Source organism: Coturnix japonica, chromosome Z, assembly GCF_001577835.2.
Source record: "Coturnix japonica isolate 7356 chromosome Z, Coturnix japonica 2.1, whole genome shotgun sequence".
NCBI classification, from domain to species: Eukaryota; Metazoa; Chordata; class Aves; order Galliformes; family Phasianidae; genus Coturnix; species Coturnix japonica.
The window spans coordinates 18,324,800-18,352,028 of NC_029547.1; the positions used below are offsets into that span (position 1 = coordinate 18,324,800).

The 27,229-nt window shown below is 40.6% G+C and overlaps 2 protein-coding genes across 4 annotated transcripts in view; one reads left to right on the forward strand and one right to left on the reverse strand.

Annotated features, from left to right (window-relative positions):
- MTREX (Mtr4 exosome RNA helicase) overlaps window positions 1-12,598 on the forward strand; it is a 37,316-nt gene extending 24,718 nt beyond the window's left edge. Inside the window, exons 17-27 of the mRNA XM_015848711.2 lie at window positions 79-251; window positions 566-634; window positions 4,496-4,624; window positions 5,249-5,359; window positions 5,668-5,856; window positions 6,757-6,920; window positions 8,182-8,287; window positions 9,300-9,356; window positions 9,766-9,928; window positions 11,978-12,082; window positions 12,399-12,598. Of these exons, the coding sequence (XP_015704197.1) occupies window positions 79-251; window positions 566-634; window positions 4,496-4,624; window positions 5,249-5,359; window positions 5,668-5,856; window positions 6,757-6,920; window positions 8,182-8,287; window positions 9,300-9,356; window positions 9,766-9,928; window positions 11,978-12,082; window positions 12,399-12,451 (1,319 nt within the window). The 3' untranslated portion in view covers window positions 12,452-12,598. The remainder of the gene's footprint in view (window positions 1-78; window positions 252-565; window positions 635-4,495; window positions 4,625-5,248; window positions 5,360-5,667; window positions 5,857-6,756; window positions 6,921-8,181; window positions 8,288-9,299; window positions 9,357-9,765; window positions 9,929-11,977; window positions 12,083-12,398) is intronic.
- PLPP1 (phospholipid phosphatase 1) overlaps window positions 12,478-27,229 on the reverse strand; it is a 50,343-nt gene continuing 35,591 nt past the window's right edge. For all 3 annotated transcript variants that reach the window (XR_001551953.1, XM_015848714.2, XM_015848713.2), the window contains 3 exons: window positions 25,151-25,208; window positions 13,962-14,138; window positions 12,478-12,941 (listed from right to left, as the gene is read on the reverse strand). Coding sequence is in view for 2 of the 3 variants with exons in the window: in XM_015848714.2 (XP_015704200.1) it covers window positions 12,816-12,941; window positions 13,962-14,138; window positions 25,151-25,208 (361 nt within the window). In the remaining variant the exon portion in view is untranslated. The remainder of the gene's footprint in view (window positions 12,942-13,961; window positions 14,139-25,150; window positions 25,209-27,229) is intronic.

A 27,229-nucleotide genomic window follows, 5' to 3' on the forward strand; every position in this document is an offset into this window, starting at 1 on the left:
TGTAGATGTGAAAGAGAAACATCGACTTCTGAATTTATGAAATCCTTCATGTCCATGAGATCTTACTTTTTATTATAGAAGTGAATAAATTGGAAGAACAGTACAACAAAATACAAATTCCCAATGAAGAAAATGTGGTCATATACTACAAAATCCGACAGCAGCTTGCAAAACTGGGTAAAGAGATTGAAGAATATATTCACAAGCCAAAGTATTGCTTGCCCTTTCTTCAGCCAGGACGACTGGTAAAGGTAAATTGAGATTTCTTTTGTTGCTGTTGTTTGGTTTGGTTTTGTTTCAACTCTTGTCTTCCTCTGATATTTGTAGGGCTCACCTGTCTTCTCTAGTTTACTGTCTTAAAAAGTTATGTGCATCCTACTAACAGCTTTTACTTTTGCTATGAGTCTTACTGTTAAACAGCCAACAATGAAAGAAAAATAATTGCTATTTTCCTGGTGAACAGTAGTCCATGACTGCTGTTGTACATAGTGAAAGTAAGGAGATACACGCTCACTATGATGTAGCTGTACAGAGGTTGTGTTACAATATCTTTTAATATTTTCAGGTGAAAAATGAAGATGATGACTTTGGATGGGGAGTGGTTGTTAATTTCTCAAAGAAATCCAATGTTAAGGTAAAAATGCTTGTTCTCTCTGTTAAAAAAAAACCTCTCTGACTGCTTTAACCTTCTGAATATAAGACAGATCTTCTGTTTTCTTTTATGGTTTTCAAAGACAAAAGCATTAAACTTGCATCTCAGATATAGAAAAAGTTCAGGCCTCACCAATGTGAATGTTTAAGGAAAAAAATTATGGCAGTTAGGACAAACACTCAGTACTGTGTTCATTTTAAAATATTCAATATATTAATTGAGGAGATGCTCATTTATCTGCAATAACTAACTCAAAAGCACACTTGACAATGCAGAATTTCAAGATATTTAGTTTCTTTCTGTCCCCAGCATTGGTATCCTATATGCTGTGTCATTTAATGTCAGCAAGTTGTTATAAGCTGTGTGAGTTGAGAGCACAGGAGGGAGGCTGACATCCAGCACTATGTAGAAGGTTGAGTTAAAATCTGTAATTGTATCTTCAGTCCTAAGGTAGTAGCTGAGATGTGAGATTGTTTGTACCCTGATTTATTGCTGCTGGTTAAGGATTGGAAAGTTAAAATACAAACAAAGCAGAAGAATAGAAGTGGATCTGGGGAAATGTACAAGAAAATGCGGAATGCAGTAATGAAATTGAAGCCAGATTTGTTTTTTCCTTCCCAAAGTCCTTTTTTATAGTTGGTCTCTGTGTAACCCCAGAGACCATATTTTGGTTTCCCTTTTAGAATTGTTTTGATGGGCTGCTCTACTGACTAAACTGAAAACTAAGTTTAAAGTGTATTTTTATGTGGTAGTGTTCTTGCTGTAATTCTGGCAGTAGGGCTTTGGCATTAATTACTAGTGCTAAACATGAAGTCGGGCTCCAGTGGTGCCTCTATTTTGTGGCACATTTTGATGCATTTCTAATATATATGTCCATTAAAGAGGAAATGAGAAAAATATGTGCATGCAGAACTTGTTAGAAGAGATTTTGTTTTGTATTTCCATCTTCCTTTTGAAAGTCTAATTTCTTTTTTTTCAAGTTGGAAAAATAGGCTGTTTCTGCTGTTGCTTCAACTGCGCTTCTGGGCTGCTTTTTTTTCATAGAACCACATGAGCAGTAAAACAGATTTCCCCGACTCCAGCCTTTTATGTAAAATTACCAACTTCTGTGTCACTGAAGGCATTTCTGCCTTTCTAGATACTTTGCTTTCCCTATCTGGTCTGTGTTGCTGTTGTGCAAAGCCATTAGATTTGAATGTTAACTTTGAAATTACAGTGTCTTCTGAAGGTGAGGGCTCTGGCTCCAGCTCTGTAGTTTAGTTTAGTTAAGTCACACTAGCAGCTGGCTTGAATTTTTCCTTCTGAACTGTATGGAAAGAATGACAATAGGTGCAGAAAATTACAGAATAACCTTAAAGTTATGTAAATTTAAAATCAGTATGGAAATAATGGTTTCTGTGAGCAGAGACATAATAAACCTGCACTAGAAGAAGCTGATAGTTTCTTATTTTCACATCTCTCTTGGCATCTGTTCTAGGATACAAATGCATACCCCCATTACTCTTTAATATCATATTTTACTTAAAGAATATTGGAAGTATGTATTATTGTGCTGTGTCTTCAGACTTTCATCTGTCTTTAAGCCATTGTGCTTCTTCGATTTGCTTTCACAAATAATGTTGAATTCAATGTGTGTTGTTAGTTTTCCTTTATAGTTGTTGTTGCATCATAGTTTCTAATGTATCTTTTGCTAGTGAGGAATAAATGTAACTAAGGGTTACAGTATGTCTATCATTAATCATTACCAGTTATGGTCAGAGTTAATTACATTTTGTTGTTTTTTTTCTAGCATCATTTCAAGATGCAGCATTCCACAGAACTGCAGATGACACTTTATTCTGAACTGCAGTGTATACAGAAACAAAGTATTTGCTTAAGAGTTTTATTATGAGTTTATTTCCACTATGTTGTGTCAGCAGCGTCCTTGTTTTATTGTTACCCTTGATATAGTCCATATTGTCTTTTGGTGCTTAATTGTAGACATCAATTTTTATCTCTGTTAGCTGTTATTGAAATTTGAGGTGGCGTAATTTAATTCTTGTGTAGGTTTTATAATTCTTGTATATTAGATTTCTGTACTTGTCTGTGGATGTTTGGAATATAATTGGTGGAGACTATAACATTTAGAGTATATGTGGTATAATATTTAGAGCCTTCTGTTGCAGTCACTGAATTTTCTGGAAATCTCATCTTAGTAAACCAGGAATGTAACTTTGTTATTCATGACGTCTTTATTGGTTCAGAGATGAAGCCTGCTGTCTAATCTTGCTTTGTTTCCAGGCAGATGATGTAATAGATGTTTAAGGGCAAGTCCTTGGGATGCATCACACCATGCAGTGCTCTGTGAAAGGTGGCATTCCAACTTGGCATGACAGGGATTTCTGTGGCTAACAAGTTTTTACAGCATGTCTTAGTTTTATTTTCACTCTTACATATAAAAATATGGGAATTCATTTTCAAGTTTTTAGTCCCCAAGATATTGTGGGTATAGAAAAGAAAATGTCTTCTAGCAGTCTAGATCTATGTTGTGTCTGGTCAGCATTGTCTGAATCCATTGGTGTACCTAAACTAAGAGTGCAGTGTTAACAGCAGGTGTTTGTGACACTTACACTCCTCTTTTCTAAGTAGATTTAGTGCAGTCAACATTGCAGTATAGTTACAAATACTCATTTTCTAGACATCCCCAATTCTAGCACTTTGTGCAGCGTGTAGGTGCTTGTATTGCTTCAGTCTCCTTTTCAAGCCAGTGTTACGAAACTCATAGGCTATGTAGAGTGAGAGCCCCACCAGAAAGAAGTTATATAGCGCCATGAATTTCTTCACGTTTAAAGGCTTCCTGTTTGCCATTACCTGGGAACCCAAGGAGAGTACAAAGTAGACACATGCTACTGTGGCTGTGGCTGGATACTGCTTCCAGTCTACGTGGACATTGCTTTTAAACACCAGTTCAGAGAACAGCAGAGTTCTGTTGGTGCTGTGCATGGCTGCTGTGAGTGCTTTTTGCAAATGAAGAACACAGTTCAGACAAAAGTTTCTTCCCCAGCAAGTAAATGGATTTTCATTAAGAAATAACATAGCCTGTAGAAAAGGCTAACCCTATTTTTCTGTTTTGATTATTGTAAACTTCTGAAAGTCTGTTAGAAATGTTGTCTGCCTCCATCCTCCTTTGCATGCACTGAAAGCAAAATCATGTATTGTGTAGTGCCCAGTGAAATCAAACTTAGTAAATACAAGATTTTATGAAGACCTCTCCCCGAAACCTTTAATTGGAGGAGGAAAAGTTTATGTGTGTAAATTCAAAACACGGTGCCTATCTTCAGTTTTAGGCCTTTAAATTTGTTCTGCTAGAAGTCATGAAACATTTGCTGTCAGGAAGTATTCATTTGGACAACCTTACTGTGTATCAGTCCAGTCAAATAACTGACGTCTGTGTATTTGCCTGTGGTTGAAACAGACCCCCCACAACTTTCCTTTTTTAATTTTTGAAGTCAAAACTATGAAGTTCAGTATTACCAGGTATCTTACTTTACGGTTCAAAAGATATTGGCTTATGTCTGGGAAAAAAGAAGGCAGAAGCACCTAAAGCTGCTGTTACATTACAGGTCACACTGGAATGTGTGGGTTGGGAGAAAGGAATCTTTTTCTAGGTGTACTTTTCTAAGTGATGGATCTTGTAAATCAGTACAGATTCAGTAGTTTTCGACTGAACTGATGCTCTGCAAAGACAGGTGAGCTGCTGCTCATCTCGTACCTTTCATGCTGCATAAAATCATGCTTTTTCCTTCTGTTCTCACTGTTATTTTAAAATAACTGGTGTGGGTCTGTTTTCTGTGCCCTCGACAGCCTAATTCTGGTGAATTGGACCCGCTATATGTAGTTGAAGTGCTACTGCATTGCAGCAAAGAGAGTCTGAAGAATTCTGCTACAGAGGCTGCAAAGCCAGCAAGACCTGATGAGAAAGGAGAGATGCAGGTTTGTCTTAAGTACTGATTCTCGCTAGTTTCTTGTAGCTGCTCTGAAAGATTCTGTTTCTAAAGCATTTGAAAACTGTAGAAGGTTGATTGACTGATGAGGAGGAGCTGTAGGCCTTTCTTAAATGCTCGCTGATAGCACTCAAGTGGAAACTGTGTTTCAAACAACTCAAATTACTTGAGTCTATTTGTTACCATGTCAAGGAGTGCTTTGAAACTTAGTTCTTGTCCCCTTAAGTATTTGAAATCAGTGTAGGAAAGGTCTTATCTGCTATGTGAACATAGTTATTAAAATGGCCTGTGTGTGCTATCTTCAAACAGTTGAGTGTCTGTAAACTGTTTTCCCTCCGGTATTTGTGCAGGATTTTGTGACTTCATAATGCAAAGCAGTTTATTTTTTTCCACTTGAGCCTCTCTCCAGACTGAATGGAATACAGAATTTTCCCATTCAGCCAGAGTGACTTATTGGTGCTTTACCTCTGTATTCATATTTGCTGCTTCCTCCTACTCCGTTATCCACTGCTGTGACCTTGTTTACTCAGTTTCCCTTTTCTTTTGTGAAGTTTTACAAGGCAAAAGTAATAATATGTATTTTAGTGGCTGGATACTGTGCTCTCTTTGGTAGGTTGTTCCTGTTCTTGTACACCTTCTCTCAGCTATCAGCAGCGTCCGGCTTTACATACCAAAAGACCTGAGGCCTATTGACAACAGGCAAAGTGTGCTGAAATCTATACAGGTAGGTTCTATGAAGCCATGAAAGCTGTCTGCTTTGATTAGAGGGGATAAATTTGTCTAAAACAGAAGCTGTTTTAAAAGGGATTGGAAAGTGGGAATGTATGTTAGTTGTATCCCCTTTCAGGCTGACTTTGAGAACTACTGGAACATCTCATAGCAAACTTCCACCTCCTCCTTTCACATCCCTGTGGCTGTGTCAGGTTATTTTCTTAAATGTATTTTGTTGTGCTGTTACATTATTACAAGAAAAACTTATTTTGTCTTCTTCTTTTTTTTTTTTTTTTTGTTGTTGTTCTGTTTACATTCAAGGAAGTACAGAAGCGATTTCCTGATGGGGTGCCACTATTAGATCCTATTGACGACATGGGTATCAAAGATCAAGGACTGAAAAAAGTCATCCAGAAAGTAGAAGCATTTGAGCATAGGATGTATTCACATCCTCTTCATAATGATCCCAATTTGGAAACTATATATAAACTTTGTGAAAGAAAAGCACAGGTAAAGTGTAAAACAAGAAGCTGTATCCTACGTCTGTGTCTACTTGAGCAGAGGCTTAATTGCTTTTCTTTATCTTTACAAAGCACAATTCTGTCTCAAATAAAGTGAGAAATACTGAATCTCATTAACAAACTGGCAGGGGCTGTACCATGTCCTTCACTGATGAAGATGAGAAATGTATCTGAAAAGAAAGCTTTCCAGAAGCACTCATTGGAGATTAAAAGGTTACTCAGGTGGCACTAAAGCCCTGTTCATTCAATAGGCATGGCACACCACAGCTATTAAAACTTCTCATTCGTAATAAGCTTGTGCAGAGCTAAGGTGAGCTGATGGGGCTTAATCGCTTGGAGAGATTACCGTGCAAACCACTGTGCTGCTTTTTCCTGGCTCCTGACCTGGAAGCAGAATACTTATTTTGTACAGAATTTCCCCCTGCTAAACTGAAAGTAGCTGCACATAGAAATAATTCCTTTGTTTCTGTGCTGCTCCAGAGAACAAATTCTCCAGGATTCTCTTCACAGGAGTGAGTTTATTTCTGTCATGAAAAGATGATGATATTCTGTGATGTGATAAACTGGAGAAGCTGTAATTATACAAAAGGATGCATTTGTCTTGTATTCAGTGACAGAGCTGGTAGTGGGTTGTGGTGTTCATTGGTCTCAGGTGAAGTGTCAGCTCACAACCAAAGATCTCTTGAATGGAGCCAATAGAGGGTTTTCTTGCATGTGTTTTTCATGTTATTTATAACTTTTGTCTTCTTAATAGAGCTATTGGGGTCAGTTTCAGCTGCTGTGTCTGTATACTGTGGTTCTGAGGCTTCCATCTGTATTAAACATCTCTAGGCAGTGGTGCCTGTTAGCAAGGCAACATTTAATTTCTCTCCTCCTGACACACCCATAGATTGCTATGGATATTAAAGCAGCAAAGCGAGAACTGAAAAAGGCCAGAACTGTCTTACAAATGGATGAACTCAAATGCCGCAAGCGTGTTCTGAGGAGGCTGGGGTTTGCCACATCTTCCGATGTCATTGAGATGAAAGGACGCGTTGCCTGTGAAATCAGCAGGTAATTGTTTCTGTGCCAGGCGTTGGTCATGCAGGCACGCTTTGCTGGCCTCACTGGCATTAGTGTGTCATGTTTATGTTTTAATATTCCGGGACCATTGGAAGAAAGATTCTTCTTAGGCCATGAGAGGTGTGTCATAAAGGGAACACGTGAATTAAAGCAGTGAAGGTGGAACCTGAAGGACAAAATACAGCATGTTCTATAACGTGGATGTTAAAGTGATGGAACAATGGCTAGTTTCTTACTCAGCTCAGGCGATAGTATGTGTTGGTGTTTAGTGCTGCATGTTACATGAGAGGATAGTTTCTTAGCACGGAGCTGCTCATGTTACACCCGAACATGGGTGTAACAGTGAGTGTCAGCAATTACCAAGTCACTGACAGGTTTAGAATACAGCTTAATTGGTTCCATAGGGCATCTGGAGCAAATCTATAGAAGGGGTGCGTGTTACTGTAATGCACTTAGCAGGTATGTATGTATTGAAACATGTTGTAAAGATTCCATGGAAACTCATGTGTTGGACTTGGTATTTCAGGGTGTAACTCAGACACTGATAGAAGAGTGTGTTCTTAGAAGTTAGAATGGCTGCTGTTCTGCTTGCCCTGTTGCCCACCTGTACTACCAGTACTGCAGAATCTGGTAGTGAGTGGGTGACCTGCAGCAGCATTTTGTCAGCTCCCCACTTTCAGGATCTCTTCTGTGGAGTTTCAATTTTTGTTGTTTTAAAAAAGTCAAGTTATTCCTTCCATCTTATGCATCATCTGATAAACTCCAAATTGAGATGTAGTCTTAGCAAGAATTTGATGTTTTATCCGAACAATAGGTTTGGATTTGGATTTGCTGTCATGCGTTTCCTTTTAGGATTTAGCATGGAATCCGCATTCTGCAAGGAAGCTGAAGCATTTTTTTCCCCTCTTCTCATTATCTTGGAAATACCTGTTTTAATCTCTTTGAGCAGCAGCAATGCCAATCCCTGCCTCCCCCTTGTTATTTTCAGCCTCTTATCTGTCTGATAAAAGCTAACCTGAACTGTTACGAACTATCAGGAGACATTATCTGTAGTCCAGTTAGAGCTTCTAGTTACCTACATTAACATCTTATTTGTTGGTACTGCTCTCAAAAAGCCATTATATCAATTTTTTGCATTCCAGTAAGTGAAATTCAGAAGTTTTTGGTCACTTCACAAAACAGCTGATATACTTTATTTAAAAACGATAAGTAAGTCTTTTCTCTGAGAGTTCTTCTCTTTGTCTTTATTTAGTGCTGATGAGCTTCTCCTGACAGAAATGATGTTTAATGGTCTCTTCAATGACTTGTCTGCAGAACAGGCAACTGCGCTGCTGAGCTGCTTTGTGTTTCAAGAGAACGTGAGTTACTTCTTTGGTCTGTGAATTCTAGACATTCTCATCTACCAACAGTAACTGCTCTTAATCCAGTTCCAGAAATTGGCGGTAATTGTACAATCTGCTGCATATTTTTATCTTTTCTTAAACTGTTTCCACCAGAAGTGCCTTTGAGCACACACACAGATTTTATCAGTGTCTGTCTCTTAAGCTCTGGAGTGAGGTTATTTTACATTGAGTTGTGCCTGTGTGGACGATACCCTTTGCCTATTGCTGGAAATGGCAATGTCACGTGGAGTTGATACAAATGAAAAGCAAGACCACAAACATTTAATACCTGATACCTTTGTTTGCCTGCCTGCAAGCTACGTAGAAGTTTGCTGTATTTTCCCAATGCTTTTAAAAAACAAACTTCCATAAAAAATCTCTGTGCAGATGGCTTAGCAAGGTTTAGCACTCAGCTTGACTCAAAAGGTAGAAAGCAGCAGATGCTAATAAATTTTTCTTGTTAGAAGAAGGGCCAAAGTAAGCCATTGCTCATAGGCAACAGAAGATTAAAAGCTAGAATCCAGTGCTGTGGTTCATTTAGCAGTAGTACTTGTGTCTGAACAGGTAGGGCATAGAATGTAGCTGTGATTGCATAGCTGTATTTTCTTGTGCTACCCCCAGTGTCTGTTAAAAGCATTTCCTTTTTGTATTCTCAACAAAAGGTTTGTAACAGCTGAAGTAAGAAAGTGGTGAGCGTGTCTGCTGTTCAAAGTTGTGCAGCACCTTATGGAATAAATTCTGTGCTGCTCAGAAAGCAGGTGCTTTTATTTGTACTTACCATGTACAGAAGAGATTTATTTTGTGATTTGGTTTGAAAAAGGAGCAGTTGGAATTCAGTAGATTAGGAGTGTTGGATGATAAGTTTGGGAAGTCACAGAAATAATTTAGGGTGACATCAGCACACATTGTAGCTTTTACTTTTACATCTAATGTGGTTTAGAGGAAATACATGGGAGTGCATGGAGTTATTTAATATCTTGTTTTTCAGTCCAATGAAATGCCAAAACTGACAGAGCAGCTGGCGGGACCACTGCGACAAATGCAGGTAATGAACGCCCCAGGGATCTGCCTGAGCTCAGGGTCAGCGCGATGTGAGCGACGCGTGTGTGCAGTGAGTGCAGAGAGGACGCGGTGTCGGGTCATCAGTGAACTTGGCTGGCACTGATTGCGTGTGGTTTTACAGTGTGTTGTAACGAGTTATCTTGTTTGCAGGGAAGCTAACATGCTGATTTAGAGCGTGCATTTTAGAAACTTTGTATAAGCTTACAGCACTGTGAGCTGTTAATGCGGGCAGATTCAAATAATAATGTGGTTGGTGGTTTACGTACTTTCCTAAGTAATTTTGTACTGCAAAGGAAACTTTAACTTGTGTCCATTATCTACTAATATGTATTTCTATTGGTTGAACACTTAATGTCTTTAAGCTTGTAAATCTTAAATATTTTATTTTAAAGGAGTGTGCTAAAAGAATCGCCAGGGTGTCAGCAGAAGCAAAGCTGGAAATTGATGAAGAAAATTACTTGAATTCTTTCAGACCCAATCTCATGGATGTGGTGTACACATGGGCAAATGGAGCCAGCTTTGCTCACATTTGCAAAATGACTGATGTCTTTGAAGGTATGTTGATCAGTTCTTCTCAGTATCCTTACAGCAAGTCAGCAACTGTTTATACTCTGATCTATTCAAGTGTATGCCTGGCTAAAATGAAGTGGGGAATAAAACCTTTCTGCAGTATATATGTTAATTTGCAGTTACGCTGCTAATGATTTAGAATCTGCCTCTACAATCTTTACAGAAATCCTAAGCACTGCGAAAAGTAGAAAAGCTTCCCTCTGTTAGTGAGAGCCAAGTACCGTATTCCAAGTGCTTGCTGTTAAGAAAAACAAAGTACCTCTCTTGCACTTCTGCTCATTAGTTAAGGTATTTATTTGCTTGTTGAGAATTCCTCCCACTGTCTTAGTGATGACAGAAGTGAGGGGTGACCACATCTGTGTAGGCTGTTGGTAAAACTTAGCCCAGGTGACAGATTTGTTTCCCAAAATGGCAGTGATGGAAACTGTCCCTTTGGGAAGCATAAATAAGGACTTTCCATTATTTTTAAAGTAAATGATTTAAAGCCCATTTGCTTCCTAAAAAGAAGCAGCATTCAGTGAAGGTCCTACCAGAATGAGAAACCTATTTTTCTCTTTTATGAAGTTTGCTGAAAGCTGTGAAGGACCATAGATTTGTTCCCCAGTCTTATAACTGTGTGTATAAGGACTGACAATGAAAATCCTTTATGAAGTTACTGCCTTGCCTCCCTGAGGTGCCATTTTCATGTTTGTACGTGCCTGCGAATCGGAGGCCTTGAAACAAACTCCGTTGCGTAGACCCAGGAACTTCCTAAGCCAGGATGCCTGTGAGCAGCAGGAATTGTGGTGGTCTTTGGTTCTGCATTCAGTGAACACCTCATGTTGTGTTCGTCATTGCAGGGCAGTTGGACTAGATGGCCTTCAGAGAGGTCCCTTCCTACTGTAAGGATTCTATGAGTCTATGAAAAGCATAAATATTAAATAAGCAAGTAAAAGTCTTTACACTGAGCTTATTACCATGTAGTACAGCACAGTGTATTATTTAAGGGGTTCTTTGCCATCCAGGTAATGTGCAATTAGCAGCAATGAGGTCCTGCTATTACAAGGAATTCCAACTTCACTGCTGTACACTGATTTCAGTGCAGAAAATAGGCCAGCTGTTCAGAGTGCATTGGATGACAACACATCTGTGGTTTTTAAATTGGCTTTTCATGAGCCCCCAAACCAATTAGAAGTGTTTTCTGGGAAGACTCTGCTCTTCATAGGAGAGAGATGCATGTTCAGTGTTGTGCCACCATCCAGGCTAACAGGCACCTTGTGGAACTTTCCATGCAGACAGCTTGAGTTGGTGTTGCTATCATAAGCCATAAGGAAGCCTTAAAGGAAGTTATTTTATTGTTATTTTGTCAGTACCGATGGTCAGATTTCAGCCTCAGCTGCAGTTGCCAGCAGTGTGAATGCTTGCATTAGTGGTAAGTAGATGGCTGCAGCACAAGCCTGAGCGTGCCTGCCACAACTGGGAGCAGCGGTAATGGGTTAATGAAAATGAGTTGTCATTAAATTGAAATGTGTGTGTTGGAAAGAAATGGAGATTAGAGGAGCTTTTTAAAGCAGCAGGGAAGATGGGTTAAAGTGAGCTAAGTACCCCTGCTAATCGGCTCCAGATTGACTTTTGTTCTGTGCAAGAAACTACAGACAATAGCTATTTATTCCCAAACAGCAGGGGTTTTTTACACCAAAAAAAAAGAAAGCCTGCAACACCCCCATTAATGGTGCCTGCAGATGAGCATTTCCTGGAAGGGCAGTAAATAGAGATGAGCAGCAGCTACAGGAGGCACAAAAGAATACTGCATGGCTGTGCCCAAGGGAGGGAGCCTGTGCCCAGTGGCTTCCATGTGTTTTTCCACGTCGTGTCCTTGCAGTGGGTGTTATAAACTGCAGCTCTCATATAAGTAATGAGTAAAAATCATTTTTGAGGCAAATCTTGTAAAATGTAATAAGCTAATGTGGATATTAGGTTATGGCGTAGAAACTATTTGTTTGGTGATGTGTTGGTTCAGGAGCTGCAAGATGATCTGTCACTCTTCTTATACAGGGAGCATAATTCGTTGTATGAGGAGGCTAGAAGAACTGCTTCGACAAATGTGCCAGGCAGCAAAAGCAATTGGAAACACGGAGCTGGAAAATAAGTTTGCAGAGGGTAGGTATTGCACTTCCACAATAAGTAATTCTGCAAAATATAAGGTTTTTGTTCCGGGGTTTGGGAACATGAACCTCTGTTATTGGCTTGAAGGTAAGGAGCTGCATTGCTCCCTGTATGTGATAGCACCTGTTAGCATATACACTAAAACAGTACTGTGTGAGAAGTCAAGCTGACTGAAAATGAATGTGCAGTGCCTTTCACTGAAGCCCTAAGTCACTTTCCCTGGTACTGCAGGCTGTAACAGTGTTTACATCAAAAGAGGTGGTTGCTTCAGTTGTGGTAAATAACGTTTTCCTTTTTTTCTCTACCATAGGTATTACAAAAATCAAGAGAGATATTGTGTTTGCTGCAAGTCTTTACCTGTAACAAAGTTCATCATTTCACATGCCATCTTGAGTCAAGACATTGTTTTAATTTTATTTAAACCACAATAATTTCAACAAGGCATGTACAAACAGCAGTGTATGTAATAAGTGTTACCACATTCATAATAAAAATTTACAATTTGACTACCTTTTGGTATCGCTGTGTTTTTTTAAAGCAGGAGCTTGAACCAACAGCAATGTAGTTTAGATATACAGAACTGTAGTACGTGTTACTTATATACAGGTAAAGTGAGCATCCAAGAGCAGCAGCAGCAGTCCTTTAAAGGCATTTACTTATATTACATAATTAGACTGGTGAAATTCTTCTCCTTTCATAGACCAAGACAGTTGAAGTGAATCATTCATCATGGCTGATGATTGCTGCCAAAGTGATTTCCGTTTGTTGGCGTCTCATGCAGAGTTGTATGGGAATCTTCTTTTGGTTGAAATGTACATCCTCTCACTTTGAAGAAGTCAGACACATACACGACCTAAATGAATAAAGCAGCGTTAATCTCCTCTTTGAAACAAAGCATTTACCCGTTTTTACCCATTAACAGGAAGATAAATTCCATGCTGAACACTGTAAAGCAAACTCTGAAGAGATTTGAGCATCAGAGAGGTGGTTCAGCAGGCACTGCTTTTCCAGAACCTGTTTAAAACAGTCTTCAATTACAGCAACTCCCTCCCTGATACAAACATCACCCACAATCCCCAATGGCCGCTGGTCCAACTCTGCCTCTATTATCTTTTCTTTTTCTGAATCCCCTTAAACATACATACTATGTTGGGTTACTGTAGTGATCTGTTTCCATACTAGTTGGTTGAACAGCTCCTGTGCTGGTGTGGTTGTATTTTGCGTAACAGACGAAACAGCCCCATTTCGTCACTAGCCAGAACCTGCCTCACTATCTATGGTACTATTGCTGCACCCTGTTTAAGAAGTCATCCAGTCCAAGGAGTGATTTTCCTTCTCTAGCAGTGTTCAAAATGAAGGACAGGTGTGCTTTCATAGAACAGCTTGGGTTGGAAGTGACCTCAAGCATCACCAAGCTTGAACCTCCAGCCACAAGCAGGACCACCACACTCCACATTTAACACTAGACCAGGCTGCCCAGGACCCCATCCAACCTGGCCCTGTACACCCCTAGGAATGGATCATCCACAGCCTCTCTGGACAGCCTGTTCCACTCAGCACAGAGCTTCCCTCTGACACCCAACCTAAATCTTCCCTCCTTCAACTTAAAACCATCTCCCCTTGTCCTGTCATTATCTACCCTAGTAGAGGGTTGACTCCCTCCCTGTTTGTAGGCTCTCTTCAGGTACTGAAAGGCTGCAATGAGACCCCACAGCCTTCTCTTCTCCAGGCTGAAGAAGCCCAGCTCCCTCAGCCTGTCCTTGTAGGGGAGCTGCTCCAGCCTTCTGATGGTCTTTCCTCCAAGCAGAGCTGCCCAGCACTGCAGTTCCACCCATAACATTCAACACACACGCAGTTCCGGAGTTACACTTACAATGAGAATAGCCACCAGTGCTCCTTGGATGAGCCCTGTCAAAACGTCACTCCAATGATGTTTGTAGTCAGAAACACGGGACAGACCCACATAAATGGATGCAGCAATGAGGCCAAACTGTATGGTAGGACGTACAAGTCTTGCCCAGTCTCCTTTCATTCTGGCCTGCAGATAAAGCTGAGAAGAGAAAACAAATTGTTGTGAAGTGTTGTAAGCACAGAAGCAGTTACATGAAATTGTCTCTTGTTTGTGTAAAGCATTCAGGAGAAACCTGTGGCTGGAGGCATTTCTAACATCCAGCAGTGCTCTCAGAAGTATACATACAATGGCAAAGGTCCGATAGCTGGTGCTTCATGTAAGCTGTGTGAACTATTGATGTAATGTAGAAAATCTTGTAGTTCCACTGGTGTGACAAATGACTGTTTTCAGGGTAGAGATCAGTATCTTTATCAGAAATAGCAGCTATTTGAGGCTTAGGAAGAATCCCACAGAAATCACAGCCATATTGAATTCCCACATTGATTACAATGGGTAGCAGACGGGGGCATGCAACTCCCATTCTTTTTCTCCCTCCTCCCTTAATGCTACCTATCTTATGTGTGTATCTCTGCTTTTGTTGTGCTGCACCAGGCTCATGCTATGATACCCCCAAAGACCCCGCTTTTATTTCCTTGTCTGTTCTACCGAGGACAAGACCTCTTATTTCAGCTGTAAGAGGAGCTTCTAACAGTCCACCCTGTAAACATCACTGAGTTCATTCTACAACTGGATCCTGTCACGTTAAAAAAGAAATAAACCAGTAGCACAGAGCACAGATATTGTATTTTACAGTTGGACATGATATTTAACATGAAGTACACCTTTCAGTTCCATCTAGGAACTCCAGGTCCAGCACAAAGCTTAACTGACAGCTCCTGTGATTCTCAAAGACCAACTAAAACACGGACTCCAGGCACTGAGACAACATCCCAAGCTCCAGGTAAATCCCTCAGCCGACAGCTTCAAAACCCAGGGCTGCCTTCTAGAAGCATTGCCTTCACAATGTAAATATCAGCACAGAGCACGCACTGTAGATACAAAGGTGGTGCTTTCCAAAGTTAAACATTTGGGGGGTGGTTGGTTGGTTTCTCTGAGTAACTTGCATCATTACTTTGGCATGGTGACTTTTTCAGCTATAAATGGGCTGTCAAAAAGATCAATGCTATCCATAACTGCTTCTCTTTAATAGCAAGGTCAGAGACTCTGAGGAAGTTACAGCTAAGCCTGAACAGGAAAATATTTTTCTTTTAAGCAGAAGTGCTCAGCATATTTCTGGGGACCTTAATTTTACCACAGGGGAATAAAGGGAAGATTGTTGAGCCACTTCAGAAGTCAGTTGTCACAACCTCCTTCTAACAAAAGGTGTCTTAATGGTCCTGTGTTAACACTAGGTTGGGATTTACCAGCAGCAGCACAGAACTCCCCCCACATGTCAGGCAGAGCAGAGGTGGGCCCAGGGGGTGCACATGGGTAGCCTGCAAAGAGCTGGCTGTGGGTCCAGCACCAGCTGTTCTTTCCCCTTTCCCACTGAATTCTGCTGAAGACAGCAGGAATCAGCTTGCTGTAATATTTATTTTTTCCACGTAAGCATTTCTGGTAGTTGGCAGACTTGCAGTTATTAAGAGTTATGCAACTGCAGATAAGTGGGAAACTGCATTTACCTCTGAAGGAATAAAGTGAGGCAAGCTCACAAGAAGCAAGCTTGCTTTTTTTTTTTCCCTCCACGCCAGCCCATAACATCATACATAATAAAGCAGTGTTTGAGTCTCCCATAGGCAGCACGTATTCAGAGCACACTTCTGATTTTCCTCCTGCATGAGGAAGCAGCAACCAAGAGAGGCCATCTACATGAAGATCTCACTTCTGAACTGAGGGCAGTCTCAGAGCTCAGATCTGGAGCTTCACACAAACCCAAACACCATCAGCTCCAGTAGCCACACCAAATCCAGAAAGTCCCTCTTGAAAACCCTGCAAGGGGGTGATAATTTACACTGCTCCAAAACAAAACATGTTAGGAGTGAGAAATCACACCGCAGAGAAGCAGGATGGCTGACTGTGGCTGTGTGCAGTTTCAGAAGTAACAGCTGCTCTCCTGGTTACAATTGGATTTCCCGATACTGCTCATTAGATTAAGAGTCACCTCTTCTATAAGCCAGCTGCTGCAATGGCAGATTCCTTGTTATTTTTAAACAGGTAACTTCACATGCACATTACTTTTAATAGGCTCAGACAGCCACACTCCCCCACAGAGTCTCACTCCTACCATGACTCTGTTTTAGAAAGACAGCAGCAACAAAGCTGGCCTGAAGCAGGTCAGTAGCGCTGTACTAGAAAATAAAGTGGTCAAAAGAGAAAGGAGTTTTTAACCTTCAAATCCATTTAATACAAAAAGCTTCATACCAGAAGCATGTCTTGAGTGCTGCATATAGCACTATGTGCATCATGCATGTATGTCCTGGCATTACAGTACACTAACACAGCTATTTTGACCCTGTTGACTAACACCGGCTTCATATCGTTTACAGAACCCCTCCCTATATACACAGCACGCCTCTGGGGTTTTTGAACCTGGTTTTGCTCCTCTTTTAAGCCACAACACAGGCAAAGAAGAGAAACAGGAAGAAATCCCTGCCATTCCTCCTACCCAGCTCAGCCTCTGGAGATGAATAAGCTTTCTTTTTCATCAACAGAAGCAGGAGGAATGTCAGGCAGCTTCATCTTGCTAAAAGGACCGTAAGCACCTCGCAGTGTTTCCTTCGCTGCTGATAAAATATCTGGGAGCCTGGAACAGAGGAAAACATCCAGAGCTACTCAGGTAGGGCCGTGCCTCTGTGAGCAGCTGTTATTTACCACACTGTCCATCTTCCCCACCGTCCTGAGCATCGCTCTGATCCTTCAGCAGCGCCATTCAGCTACGATCCATCTCTCTTCCCTCCCCCAGTTTCTCACAGGTTAGGTTTTCCCCCCACCCCTCAAAAACTACACAAATAGATTTCAGGAACATTCCTGAGATAGGATTAAGTAATCATCAGCATTTCTTTCACAGCCTGATGCTTACTGTATAATGAAAATATGTTCTCTGCACCACACACATCCTGAACACAAGTTTCTTCTTAATCTATGGTCTGGTGCTTCATTTCTAAAAATACACACAGGAACGAAGAGAAACTCACAGCCACTTTGTGGCTCCTTACAAGAAGCCACAGACATGAATGGAAGGGTCTCTGCAGCTACAGAATTCCTTGCTACTCAACATTTCTAGCATAATTTTCAAGTATTTGCTCTTTCACCAAGGCAATATTAATATACACTGCACATACCTGCCTAATTTTAACGTGCCGTGACTATTTCCTAGACAGACGTTTGGGGTGTAATCCATGTGGCTTCACAGGAGAATTTCCTAACAGCCAACATCTCACATCCCTACCTTAAGGCACAGAACCTTAACTCTGCTTAAACCCCATTCATTCCACCAAGGAAGGCAATTTTTCACACACTTAGTTTTAATCCTTAGAACTTCTGCAACAACATTTTTCATTTAATATCTTTCTTCTGTTTTTCTTTCCAGAAGCCCGTTACATAAGTTTTCCATGCTGCTTTTTTTTTTTTTCCATTAATGCACCACCAGTCTTCCTACAAGAAGGGAAGGGAAATGGGGACGTTTTGTGTTCTTTCCCTCCTACATTACCCATGAAGACTTAATTTCTCCACCTACTCATTTGTTCTGACATCATTTGAAAACTTTTTTACTCAACAGCATTTTAAAATTTCCTGATGTCAAAGGGCTTTGTTAATTACATTCCCTGAACGTGCCCTGTTCTGTCTTAAGGAATGGAAAGATGGGTTTCCCTTTGGAGAAACATATCAAGGACATCCTTTCAGGACACAATCCTCCTGTTCTCAGGGGTTACGGTCTTCCATAAGGAAGCTGTGTGGATGCACTGACAGCCAACATAGCAATCCATCCTCCATTCCTAGCAGTTAATAAGCATGGCTTTTCTGTAGGGAGAGTAGAATCCAATAACCTTGTTGATACAAGCTTACACAAGACAAAGTTTGCACCTGAGTATTTTCAATGTAAACAGTTATTCAACATGATCCTGCAAAAGGATGGAGGAGAAAACACATTCACTATTTTTTTTCCATTATATTATAAAGCAACAAAAACCATTAAGACATGTGGATGACCTCCCATATTCCTGTCCTACTCCTGCTCAGTAATCCAGTACACCAGACCAAGACCTTTCTGCTCTGCTTGCAATAGGCAACATAGAGGAAAAAAAGGTCCCTTGTCACATCTTCCCAGCTTCCCACTCCAGTGAAAGCATGGAAACAAACTCTCCCCTTTTGCACACTAGAGGAAACTTAAGAGGTTCCTTCATATAAAAGCCATTTTGTATAGAACCTATTATTCTTATTTCTGCTCAGAAAGCACAAACCCCAGAATTCCAAGCAGTATAGGAAACCCAGAAAACTCAGAAAAACTGCAAATTCTCAGCACATGTCCCAACAGGCACAAGAAATGCTGAGAAACAGCACAGCAGTCACACATGAGCCCGCCCTCTGCAACCATTAATTACAAGTGTAAGAGCTCCTTTCATTCCCAAAGCACCATTTATAAACATGGGGCTCTAGGCGTCAACCAGCCAGACACTGCCAGCAAACCAGGAATCTGGTGTGCAGTCTGCTTTGTGAAGCTTGATGTTAACCTGTAGTGCATATCTGAAGTAATTTTAAAGGCAGACTTGCATCTGAACAGAAAACTTACCAACTTACGAACCATGAAGATGTAGGACAATTTAATGAAACCATGAGCTGGGGAACTTGAAAAACAAACAACTTGGAGACCAAGGTCTGTTTTGTCTTCCTCATGAGATTTCACGTTCTTATATACATACTTGTGGTCCCTGTTTTATCTGCATCTCAATTTTCTTTTGAGTGGGCAGAAAACAAAGGAGAAGGAAGCCACAATTTAGAAATATTTTTCCCCTTTCAGAGAAGGAAAAGGGTATAGGTTTGCACTTGGCTCCAGGTGGAGATGCACATGGACTGCTGCTGAAAGGGACAGTCTATCCTCATACACTCCAACCAGGCATTCCTCCTGACACCTGAGACACCTCTAGTGTTTGAACATGGTGTGCTGGTCAGGGAGCTGCTCCATTGGACAGATAAATAAAGGAAACAAAGTTGGCCAAAGGAGGGCAAAAAGGCAGTGTACATACTAGCCTGGCCTCAGACAGCTGCACGTTGCCATCAGAAGGCATTTGATACTGCAAGCTACTGCCCACACAACAGGGAAACCTCCTGTCGTGTACTAGTTTAGAAGGCAAACTGAAAGCACAGTCAATCTTTTATACAGACGTTTCCACCAGACAAATAACAGTTCTTCAGTTGTTTATTAATCCTCCAGCTGCAGCTTAGCTGTACATTGTAGAAATAATTGTTTACTGACATCACTTTTTACCATAAACTGGTGGAAACTGTAACCTTCTATTTTACTCCAAAAGCTAACACTTGTCCTTTGCTGATAAGAAAAGTATTTGTTTCCGATCCTATTGCATACACCGAATTACAGAAGCCCTCTACAGAAGGTGAACTCTTCAAGGAATTGCTTTCATCTTTGCTCTGCAGGAGCCAACTCACAATAACCTCAGCACTACCAACAGCTGCAATTCCCAAGTGCACTACAGAAAAGTCATTTTTATTCACTTGCTTGCTACTGAGAAGTCTGAACACTGGTACTGAATGAGTACTACAAGTAGGAGAAACAAGTGTCTCCATGCTCCATTCTCATAGCATGACCAGTTATCTTTTATTTTTTAAACTGTGCTCCAAGGAATGTGCTTGATTCTGCCCAAACTACAGCCACACAAAATACTCTCAGTAAGACATGTCCTCTTATTAGTTTCTGAGGACTAGATAGTCGTCAACTTTCACATGGGCAGGAACACACTAGGGATTTCCACAGCTCAGTTCAGTACTATTTGGGACAGTGAAGAAATACTGCCATGCAAACAGATGTATGTAAGATGCTGTGGTAAAGCCTCCCAGGCCCTTATTTGGGTATTGCTTCACCCAACCTTTAATTCCAACATAAACAAGATTTCAAGAGCAATGCCTGACTGGCACATTTAGGACTATAAGTACACACACACAGGCCTAAACCCAGCTTTCATTTGTGCCAAGCATTTGTGCACAAGGCACAGAGGCAGGCTGCCAGTCCAGGTCACTGAAATGCCAGTTGCCCTCCAGTTCTCTTCTACAGTTTCCTGCTTCCATGAGCACACAAGATCTTCTTTCCCAGTGAGCTGTGGGAGAGCTTGTGAGCAACTCAAGTTACAATTCAGATTCTTCACCCCTCCATCCCACATTACTCTCCCCAGAATAGCACGGCAGCTTGGCTGGTTCCTGCAGCACAGCCCCTCACCCCAGCTAGGGGCAGCCAGCAACATGTCCAGTCTACCTGCAGCCAAGTCCGACTCTGTTACAGCAACTTGATCTTCACTGCTGCCAACTGCAGTGGTTGCAGTGCGGTTGCATTCTGGCTACTGAAGACAAGAGGACACATTGAACAAGTCAGGTAGTTTTCAGACAGAACATCTAAAGCAATTTTTCTTTTTTTTTTTTTAAATGAAAGTCTCAAATGTTGATGGACAGCAGTATCTGCTTTCAAGGCAGGAGTGAAATCTTAGTAGCTTTAGTAGCAGGGACATTGCTAGGAAAGGTGCTCAGTTATGCTTGCCCTCCTAACTTCCAAGCCAGATAAGATGGCTTAGTTGATACAAGAGAAATATGTGAGCTGTTTAATGATGAAAGGAGCAGCAAGGGGAGGGGATGACAATACTCTGGGTTCCAGAATCTGTTACTAAATCACTGGGTCCCCAGATGCTGCTGCTGCTCAATCTCCCCATGGTTTCCACATGAAGCTGCTGTTGGCAAAAGCATCCCAGAGATAACAGTTCAGTCCCAAAATGACCCACGTAGCTCTGCCAAATGAGTCTCAAAACACATTCACCATCATTGCTTCCTGGCTTGACACTCCATAACCCATTCCATAAGATGACAAATAAAATGACTATAAACAAACAAGTCCAGCCTAAAAACTCAGGCCTTATAACTTGTCTGGCAGACACCACAGCTTTTTGACAGGAACATGGCATCATAATAATCTGGTGCTATTTAACACTTCCTGAAGTTACTAAAAAGATACACTTACTCTGTATTTTCTCTTAAAGTTGTTAGATAAGAGTTTTATGAAACAGGATCGGTGTATTCCTCCCCTTTACCTAAGGGATGAACAGACTTCCTTTCCCAGAGGGAAGTCTCATTAACCATAGGGACCATCCTCATGTCTGTTTTCATGCCACGCAGGCACATACAACAAGCTATGTGAGATCAGTTCAGCTGAAGATTTTCCACATAGACACACTGGAAATCCAGGCACAGTAACAAGATTTAGGCTCATCACAGGTTTCTATAGAAGGCTTTAACCAGGCACAAGCTTAATGAGGCTGTTATCCATTATGGATGTATTTCAGGTGATATGGAATCAAAGACTCATTCCTTTTACTTAGACAAACTTTTAAGCCTGACTGCCAAATGTAAGGAAGGCCAGCACTGCTCACAGAGGGAACTTTGGAAAGGTAATATTAAGTAGCTGTAAATACTGGGGAGCAAAGCTTCCCAAAAATACATGTGTCCAAGTTACATACAAGTAAATATTTCCATTCCTGAAGTTAAAAGTTCACATCTGCTCTCCACAAACCAGAAGACAAACTAAGGAGAAATGCTTCAAATTCCCAGATATGATTTACTTAAGACTATTCATTTTGAACAGTTCATAGGACACGGTATTCACTCAAGTTTCCCTAGCTCCTCCCAAGTGTAATTCACGTACTTTCAGTTTGGAAGTTCACACTTTTCAACTCTTATCCTTTCCATTTTGTTCAGACTGCCATACTTTTCAGCTAGCCCTTCTGCTCTTGTCAGTGATCCCATGGTTGCAGCACGTCTAAGAGAAACAAAACGCATCCTTCCCATTAAGTATAAAGACTGAACTGCATGCTATTTTTACATACCCTTCCCTCACTCTGAGATGAGACATTTGTCATAGAAGTACATTTAGACCTGCAATTCCCCTCCCCCAGTATCAGGAGCTGTATAGTTGCAATTCAGACACCACAGCTTCCACTGACTTGAGAAATTTTCCTTGTCACCAATAGTTTCAACAGGGTTCCCTGCCAAGGACTGCATCCCCATAACCACAAGTCACCAGTCAACACATGCATGTCTCACGCCTGCCTCCCTACCTCCTTCCAGATGGAAGTCCCAGTAACCTCTTGTGCTAAACTTTTCTTTAGTAGGGAACACACAGATGACTGCAATAGGTTTCTAAAGCCCCTTTTTATTACCAAAAAGAAGCACTTATGAGTTTTAGCAGCAAAAGCCCAGTCTAATAGGTAAGAAAAAGAAATCCTAAGCAAGAAGACTTCACACCAGTCCGCACTATTTTGAGTTTTACCAATACTAAAAGTGTTCTTCCCTGTTAAGACCAAAACCAACATGCTTCTGTTCCTCGCTGAGATAAGCAATGCAAAGCATATAGCACAGCATAAATGCTCAATATGAAGGCATGAACAGTTCTAACATTTATATCCTTCTCATATTGCTACTAGAAAACTTTTGCCTGAGCTCAATCTTCATGCAAAGCATCAGAATATCCTGCTTAGAAATAAGACCCTGAAGGATTATTACTCCATATACATTATTAACCCATGGACATTACTGTAGCATTTAGAAGTCAAAGCATCTAAAATTATTGGAAGTGATAAATCACCTCCTAGTTTGTTGTTGGTTTTTGTTTTTGTTTTTTTTTTTTAATCCACCAGGTGTTCCTGTACATAACAGAAAGTACAGCTACCATTTAACTTGCTTCTAACACAGCAATTCTGTCTCAGGTAACTGAGCTGAACAAGTATTTCACTGCTTGTCTAATGATTTAAGCCACACTCACTAAGCACATCCTCATTTCACAGGAGCAATGTCTGTGCTATCCATGGCAGTGATCATTTCCCACTGAACTTTACCCAGTACCATTTCTTCATGCACAACCTGCCAGTACGTATGCATTCAGCAACAGTTAAGAGTACATGTTCTGCAGTACGCACAAGGCAGATTCCTCTAGTCCTTAGGAAACCAGCATGTTAGCATCTGGTTATGATTAATGTTGTCTATGAGTAATGCCACGTTCACAATTCTGTCCCGCTCATGACTCAGACTGCAGCTGGAGTAAGTGTGCAAAGAGCAGATGAAGCCAGCATCAGAGTTCAGTTAACAAACAGGTTATCAAATGCCGCAGGCCTGGATTAAAGCCAGCAGCAGCACTCTGCCTTGCCACGTGGGCAAGGAGGAGGGCAAGAAAACATTCGCCTCGTTTTCCTGTAGCAGCTGCCTGCTTGAATACATTTGTTTTGCAATTTGCTTTTTAAAAAAAACTAACAGAGACCACAGTCAATTCAGAGAATACCTTAGGATGAAACACATGAGAAGAAACTCCTTCAATGATTGAGAATGCTCCACATGCTGTAACTGAGAGTTACAGCAGCAATTTCTTATACAATATCCCACGCGCAAAAACTTTAGGAGCAGCCACCATGAGCCTGAATGTGTGACCAAACAGGTCCAAAACAGACCTTCAAGCAAACTTTGAAATTAGGTTCTTTCTCCTGTGCTTCTGAATTCAAGACTGCTTCCTCTAACATTTGTAATTCTGCTCTGAACATTCTTCTGTCATTCCTGAATGACAAATGAACTTATGTGCAATACATCACTGCTTCACAAATGCCTTGCTATGAGAGTTAAGGGTATCTTGACAAATTAAGGAACTGACACAAGTACTGGATTTACAGCATTTCAAAGCAGGACACAGAGGAAGGACCTGACTCATATTGTCCACCTCCTTCCCCATGCAGAAGACTGCTAAGTGTGAAGCATGCATATAGGTACACAAAACCTGATAGCTGACTGCATCTCAGCTCAGGAGTTAAACAACTCTCTACAAGCATGGATTTAGAAAAGAAACCCAGCAAACACCATGTAACAGGCTACTATAGACAGGATTTATTCAAACCATGTGAATAAACCCAAACATTCATAAGAATGGGGAATAAATAAATAAATAAATAAATCTTGCCCCTGTTGCCAAAGGTTGCATTTTTTTCCTAAAATCCTAGCAATTTGAAACAGAGCCTGGAAGTCCAAGTACAAATACCATTATACAGCACTCACACTGTTTAGATGCTGTCTCAGTGTGACAGCAAACAACAAGGGCGTAGGAAGATGGAGCATGGGTAAGGGGAGTTTTCATTATGAGACAAGATTTCAAGTCAGCACCCTAAGTCTGTACTGGCTGAGAAGTCTTCCTGACCACAGCCTCCTTTCCACAAGCTCATTCACACAAGTAACAGAGATAAAAGTTCAGACAGTCAGATCCATGACCGGTGACTTTCATCCAATCAGTACAAACTATACACCAGACTCATTAGACTCATTACCATACACATAGTGAATTTTCTCTTGTCTAAGTCTGTGCTTCTGAAGGGTTGCAATATTGTATTCTCACATGGATCAATGAAACCATGCAAGAAGTTAAGGTACAATTAAACACAGCAGGACAAGACAGCATTAGGTTGCTACATAACATGTAATAACTTCATTATATCATGGAAATGGCAATTTTGATGCATGTATTCTGTTTTTCAGAACTGCACCACAAGTAGTCTCCAAAACCACAGGTCTACAGGTGATAAACAAGGAAAAAACACTTTTTTCACCAATCAGCTGACAGATGAGGAACATACACTATATTGCATGTAACTATAAAATCTTTAGTATTACAAAGTTTATTCTAGGAGGATCTTTCTGACTTGAAGTGTATGAGGCTTGGGAGGCTTGAAATTGAAAATCAACTCTCAAGAAAGAAGCATTCAAATCCTCATAATTAGAAATCTATTAGAAAAAATTGTAGTCTTATTTTTATTTCCTCAGCCAAACATCTCCTCTCAGTTCCTATGTGTCCTTTAAGTCTAAGGTAAATAAGAGTTGTGCTGTTTTTTCCCCCATTACTAAATACATGGAAAAAACATACTTACTGCGAGGAAGAGCATGCAGTACATGGAGAACGAAGAATGGCCAGAGTAAAACGATAGTCTGGAAGGAAAAAAAAAGACATTATTTTTCCATATGTTTGCCACAGTGATGTTATCTTACACACATGAACAAGAAAAAAGGCAAACATTCCCATGCTGTTTCAAGATTGCTATCAAGGCACAACAGACATCACTTGTGTCTGTCAGTAGCTTTTGACAAATAGCACCAGCCTCACTGTTTCAACATCAAGTTGATCCCAGCATTAGACAGTAACTGCTTCTCCTTCAACTCAAAGAGTAAGTGTCCAGTAAGCAAGAACATCCCAAAACTAGAAACTGAGTGTATATTATAGCAGAATATCTGTAGCAGAGTATAAAGCTGTTTCTATTTCCTTTAGGGAAGACAATGCTGCCTCTGACTTCTAACAGCTTCCAGAAGGCCCAGGCTGAAAGTGGCCAACAGTGGCAGTCCTTAGGACTCCGAGGAGAGCCTTCATCGTCAACCCCACCTCTAGATAAGCTGCTTAGAGAAAAGTGCAGAACAGCAGGCAGAGCTACTGCCCTTGAGACAAGGAATGCGCAGAACAAAGCCCAGCCACTTCTTTGTCAAGAGGAGACAGCATAATGCTAAGGGATTTCTGATCCAATCTTAAATGGAGAAACAAAACTATACTTCAGCTATCTTCTACACATTACATAAACATTTTCACCACAAGTTGCTCTAAGTCATTTCACGGGTTATCTCACAGGTCTCAGCCAGGCTTCTGTGTAATTTGAGGGTGCTATGTTACACTGCTCATTAAACCCTGACAAACAAAGAAGCACAGATTAATAGGAAGTTTTGTGACCTACAGGCAGCACCCTGCCACCTCCAGCAGGTGTCTCAGCTGGGCACTGCACCTGGAGGCCTAAGCCAGGGATCAGTAGAAAATCCAAGTCAGTCAAGACACCTCTGCTCTTCCCATCAGAGTAACAATGTGCAGTAGGGTAATTGGGTTTACCATAGAAATACCACAGGGGAGGCAATAAAGCAATCTTATGCACAAGTGGAATTCCAGAACTGCTTGATTAATCTGTATGCACAGCATTAAGAAATGTGCTACAGAGTGGTAGAAAACTCGCATCAAGTGTTCTCTGTAGCTCTTGGTTTACATTTGACTATCAATATCTTCCAAGCTATTAAAAAGCAGCTATTTTTGAGCTATTTCAAGCACTACTTTTTAAAGCTTTGTTTCAGAGAAACTGGAAAGAATTTCAAAAAGATGAGCTTTGTACATGTAGGTATCAGAGATGTTTTCAATTCTGCTTTTCAGTATAAAAACTGACATCTTCAGATGTTTAAAATTTAAAAAAAAAAAAAAAAAAGAAACAACAATAAAGGTGCAATTTTCCTAGATAACCTTCCTCTACTCCAGTAGATCTTAACTCTTCTCTAGCTAAGACCTCTGTTTAGAACTCTGCTGTGAAAGCCAGTACAACAAGAACCTGGAAAAGTTCTGTCTGTCAGCCACAACAAACAAGTATTCAAAGTGCCAATAAAGAACCCACAGATTCTACACCAATATTTTATCCACTGCCATTTAGGTTATTGCTGTTGACCCTAAGAACTCCTCCTGTGACTCCTGAGGGCAACATACTGCCAGCTGAAGGAATTCAGAAGGCTATTGAATGAGAAAAAAAATTTCTTACATTCATTTTTTAATCACTGTCTTAAAAGTGTTGCTGCCTACAGGCATTCGTGGTTTTAGAGCAACATAAGCACAGTGTAACATAAAGAATACCTTGTTCCAGGTTGAAGATTACAAAATTAAAGTGCATTCTCATCAGACACAGATTAAATAAGCTGTACATGACTGAAAACATAGTGCTTAGCACATGAAGTATTGCCAAAAATACAACTAGGACAAAATACTGATCCAATTCATACATTGTGCAATCCCAGTGAAAGTTCTTTGGCAATACTGCTGCCCCTTGACTTGTTAAAAATAAAACAAAAATTGTTAAAAATCTTAACGCTTTTCCATTGTTTCAGTTAAAGTATTTTGAATAGGTTTCATGACCATTCCTCAGCACACAAATGCC